This window comes from Berghia stephanieae, chromosome 2 (genome assembly GCF_034508935.2).
Source record: "Berghia stephanieae isolate SIO BIC M18660-M18661 chromosome 2, UCSD_Bste_1.3, whole genome shotgun sequence".
Lineage (NCBI taxonomy): Eukaryota > Metazoa > Mollusca > Gastropoda > Nudibranchia > Aeolidiidae > Berghia > Berghia stephanieae.
This window is the reverse complement of record NC_088361.1, coordinates 50,653,345-50,658,959: the sequence shown is the minus strand read 5'-3', so window position 1 is coordinate 50,658,959 and position 5,615 is coordinate 50,653,345. Positions and strand designations below refer to the sequence as shown.

The following is a 5,615-nucleotide window of genomic DNA, read 5'->3' as shown; positions in this document are numbered from 1 at the left end:
GATTATTTATGAGGCTGGGAGGATTGATTAATCATGTAAACTGGAAGTATCTATTTAGAAATCACCAAAAGTAGCACAACAATATTTCCCAGCCCAGTTTGGCAGATGATTACAAATTAGAGGACACGAAAACGATTTTTATAAATAACAAAGAAACGGGTGCTGAGACACAAAGGGAATGTTTGGTATTGGCAGGTGCACAAAATACATATAGGCCCATTTTTCTGTACCGCAGACACAATTACTGTAAAATATCTATTTAGAAATGCTCGAATTTTATGATGCACGCCATGGTCATCAATGTCAGCCATAGATAATGTTTAAGCAAGACGGCGTCCCTCCACCATGGATACAGGCTCTTCACGAATTCGGTAAAGACACGTTTACAGACCGATGGATTGGGAAAGATGGACTCAATTGCCTAGCCACCCGTGTCACCATACAGTTCTCTGTATGACTTTTCCTATGGGGCTACATCAAGGACATTGTTAATCAGCTCTCATATCAGATGTTGTCACGCTTGCCATGAAATAAGAGCTATTACTGAATCCATCACGCCACAAAAGCCACAGAGGACACTGAATGAACTCGAAAAATGTTGGATTTGCTTGTAGGTCACCATGGCGACCTTACTGAGGCGCATTGAGTAAAAGATACTGGTAAATAAAATGTAAAGATTTTATGTATTCATAAGTCCAAATTTAAAGTATATTGGCTGTAAAGTTTTTATGTTAAAGATGTTAGGAAACAAGGAAAGACTTTATGGACACCCTGTATTTATAATTCTATAATAAAAGGCAGCATGGAGTCAGAAATAAAGCCATAACCAAAAATTATTAGTATATGTAAACTTTTGGACTTTATCTGAAATAGACTGAATTACCCCAGGTATTGATGCAAAATCGTTTCCATATTGATTATTTTTCGTAAAACACAATGTCCATGAAATTTAGAACAGTGAAACTTTAAATTACCATCAATAGATAAAAAAAGAACTTGATAAAGATACAAAGACGTATAGACACACATACATACATTTATATATATATATATATATATATATATATATATATATATATATATATATATCTGTGGTGATCTGGCTAAGCATTGGACAATTTGAATAAAAAATTATTACAAATTTAAGGCACCATTTCTGGACTCAATGCAGTTTGAATGTTGTAAGTATCTTAATTAGGGCCAAAGTTAGTCATATTTGAAAAGGAGGTGGGGGGTGAGGGGTCAAAATTAATAAACGCAGAAAATCGCTTTTTAAGACAAGTCATAGACACTACATATTTATTATATTTTTGAAAATATACTTACATTATCATCACAACAGAACTTGTAAACCAAAGTCATACTCCAAAACCAAAACAAAATCAAGCTCTATTCTGTAACACAAACCAAAGATTTTGACTTATAATATTTCCCCCTTGTGCCCTTCCTGACTATGCGACATGATGTTTCAGGAGGAGGTTCGTGTTCGGTTTCATCCTCACTGGCCAATTACTGTCTCAGAACTCTTTGTTACGATGCCGTTCGTGATTTCAATTTCGTTTTCAAATATTGATATTGACTTTTAGATTTATTATAATATAAATTATGATGTAAAATGAAGAGAAAAATGCTTTAGTTGCATGATTTCATTGATGGCACAATATTGTACACACGACAGTTAATAGAATGTTAGACTATTGGTTACCGCGTTAGTCATTTTGTTTATAGCTATGCGCAATCGCAGTCGTTGTTCTGACTTAATTGTAATTTGTATTCATGCGCACTGAATGGTAGAAATGTAATATGTTAGGGATTGATAAAAAATGTTGGTTCTCAGCGTTGAATTGAAATCCTCTACCTTAGAGAGAGATTTTAGGTCAATTTCGACGATATTTCCTCTTCAATAGAGTTTCGAAAAATAACTAAATTAAATTATCTATAGGTTCAAATTGTAAAATTCTTTCGTGGCATGTAGTTTGGATAGATAATAAAATCGATAAAGTGAAATAACAAAAAAAATCATGCAGATAACGATTTTTCACCTTTATTTACTCGCTTGTATCTCAAAACTAGCTCGTGCGACATCCCACGGGTTTTGCCAAATCAGAACACAAAGACACACACACACACACACACACAGACACACACACACACACACATATATATATATATATATATATATATATATATGTGTTTACATATTGTTAGATAGCCAGAGAGACAAAGAGAAAAAGAGAGGTTGAGAGAGATAGAGAAATGGAGATAGATAGATAAAAATAAGAGAGAGAGAGAGAGAGAGAGAGAGAGAGAGAGAGAGAGAGAGAGAGAGAGAGAGAGAAGAAGAAGAAGAAGAAGAAGAAGAAGAAGAAGAAGAAGAAGAAGAGATACCCCTCCCCCTAGTAATATACACTTATGTATCTTATTAAAACATGTTTCCTATTTGATACATTTTGCCTAATTTTCTATCATATTGAGAGTTACTCACGAGGCAATCCTTCCAATGAAGTCTTCGTAAATATCCCGAGCTTGTCTCCATCCCTCAGTGTCATACGTAGGACATTTTGATTGTGTCAATTTCTTGTTCAGGACCTGTATCGCTGATAACAACTGGGAACCTGTAACTTTTTCCTCATTTTCATTGCGCCAGTCGTTTAATTTATCATTATAACTGCTCAATTTGTCATCATCATCGTGGAAAAAATCGGCATCTTTGATCAATTTTTCCATTTTAGTGTACACAAGAAGGCTATCATACACGTGTCAAGCAAAGGACCTATTGTTGAGATTCAGTAGAACAATTGTTAAAGCCTAATGGATTCAAATTTATAAACAATGAAATTTGATTTTGGGAAATTGTTGATGTAAAAAGCACTTTACGGCGATGAAGAGTTGCCTACTTCTACGACCCCCAAAAATAAAGTAATAGAATTATGCACTCTAATTATAATAGCAGCATGTAGAGATTAAAAATATTCAATTAATTTATCTGAGTAAATCAGAGTGAGCAGTTGGAGTTAATTTTCTTGCTCAAGAGGAGGGGGGGGGGAGGGGGTCATAACAATATTTTATTATTTTGCGGTTGAGGAAAGCTCAACTACTTTGACCCCCACATGCTCATTTTAACGACATAAAAATATTTATTTATAGTTGAAAAAATAGGATAGTTCATTAAAAATATATAGTCAAGTCATTAGTTCTCAGTCGTTTGCATTGACGGACTGGTAACATTGAAAACAAAATTTGACGTACCGTCGCAAACACAATAATGAACATTATCCAATCCAAAAACTACATTTTATTCAACATGTTCTATTTTTTAAAGTAATAAAATCAACACCTTTTATCTATATTTTTTCAATGAGGATAGGTGTGCCGATGAAAAAAATTAACAGCTTAACGTGTATGGACGCCATTTAACAGCCCTTCTCTTTTACAGCCTTACATCATAGGCCCTTGCTTATGAAATGCAATATCCTCTGTGGTTAAAGAATTCTCCCAGGCTGATTATTTCAGAAAACCCTTAAAGACGGAGCTTTGTGCGAGGGCTTATGAGTAATGCATTCTCCATTTCAATACACTTGTTAAGTATTTCATTTCAGTCTTTGAATTGTTCGTTCAAAATCATCTTAGAATATTATATGTACGAATTGACTTTTACAAAACGGGCCAGTTAATGATATATTATGAGACGTGAAAGCAATTATTATTTGAGTGTGTTACGAATTATGTTTATTGCGTAATCACATTCACGTGGCCAATAAAATTGCAAGCCTAAATTGAATTCTCTTTGCCGCCTTTGTAGCTATTCCTTATACCGAAATTGCGTTCTTTATTCGTACATTTGTACTTATAAACACTTATCTCTATTATGCACAGGTCTAATTTCAAAAGGATAAAACAACTTTCGAACCCAAAAGTTGTCGACTGGTATCGGGATCAATGTTTGAATCTATTTTTACCGAACCTCAGGGTTACCAAGGTGATTAGATTGCTCATTTCAATAATAAAGACAATGAATGTTAAATACACTTTCTGTAAGTATCACGACATGTCTTTCCCCTACTACTACTACTACTACTACTACTACTACTACTACTACTACTACTACTACTACTACTACTACTACTACTACTACTACTACTACTACTACTACTACTCCTACTGCGACTACTAGTAGTGATATTTATAGTGATAAAAATAATAGTAGTCCTTCAGAGCCCATGGAGTCGGAGTTTATCCCGGTTTCTATAGCGTGAAACGGACAATAGCAATTGCTTGCTATCCTTTGGATAGGACGCTAGTCTATCGCAAAGTACTTTCCCTCAACTATAATAGATTCAGCTACCCATTCACTGCTGGGTGAACAGGGGGACATAAAAAAAATCTAGACTGCACCGGGGATCGATCTCGGTCCCTTTGCGTGTGAAGCGAGTGCTCTACCACCTGAGCTATCGGGAATTCCGATAATAATAATAATAATAATAATAATAATAATAATAATAATAATAATAATAATAATAATAATAATAATAATAATAATAATAATAATAATAATAATAATAATAATAATGAGGATGATGATGATGATGATGATGATGATGATGATGATGATGATGATGATGATAATGATGATGATGATAAATGTTGATGATAAAAGTAACACCACTAATGATAAGAGTATAATAATGTTTATGGGAACTCATTTTTGGACAGAAAGCTTATACTGTAACGTCCCTAATAGAGCATTTTCAATCATTTATATTTATTAATCAACTTCCATAAATATATTTATATGGGGAAAACAAGCGGTATATGTATAAACGTATAACCTTAAATATAGATGGGAATATTCCTCCTTTTAGAATCTATAAAAGTAATAATACCGATATAATAATATCTGAAAAACACAGCAATTCACATTTAAACACTCACCTACATCAGAATTCACGCCCAAGCCAATTTTTGATCGTGATCTAATTTAAGTTTTAAAAAAATACACATTCAATCCTGTCAACCATGCAAGCACGCATGACAACAGGTAAACAACCAGCCATAACTACACTTGTATCATTCATTGATAACACCGATCTTCGCCGCTAACAATAAAATATTTTAATGTGTGTATATGTGTGTGTGGGTGTGTGTGTTTGTATATGTGTGTATGTGTGTGTGTGAATATATGTGAATGTGTGAGTGTGTGATGTGTGTGTGTGTGTGTGTGTGCTTATCTAGGCTGTGGAACAGTCACCCTCCAGACATGTGTGTCAAGAACCCCCATAATCAATGAACGTTCTTCGACGTCACCCATGGAACCTGGCAATGATCGATTTTCAGATTTTATTGAACTGTGACAGGTCGTCGAGAAAAGAATTTATAGAGGCTCCTCCCTTTTCTCTTTATTCCCTTGAAAACAACTTTGAAATAAAAAAAAATAAAAAAATAATTTATTTTTTATTAGACAATAAAATAAATAATAATAAATAATTCAAACCAGATAAAAATTAACTAACTATATTAATAATAAAAATGATATTTTTTCAATAAAATAGAATAAAAATTTACGACATTGTCCAAACCGGGATTCGAACCCAGTATTCTTCTTCTTCTTCTTCTTC

At 33.6% G+C, this 5,615-nt stretch overlaps 1 protein-coding gene across 2 annotated transcripts in view; it reads right to left on the bottom strand.

Annotated features, from left to right (window-relative positions):
- Nucleotides 1–5,076, bottom strand: part of LOC144965107 (uncharacterized) — a 38,502-nt gene extending 33,426 nt beyond the window's left edge. Inside the window, exons 1-2 of one of the 2 annotated variants that reach the window (XM_078900044.1) lie at nt 4,933–5,076; nt 2,486–2,773 (exon numbers count right to left, since the gene is read on the bottom strand). In XM_078900044.1, coding sequence (XP_078756170.1) covers nt 2,486–2,727 — 242 coding nt within the window. In that variant the 5' untranslated portion in view covers nt 2,728–2,773; nt 4,933–5,076. The remainder of the gene's footprint in view (nt 1–2,485; nt 2,774–4,932) is intronic. The other variant, XM_078900045.1, reaches the window with a different exon arrangement.
- Nucleotides 5,077–5,615: the final 539 nt, after the last annotated feature.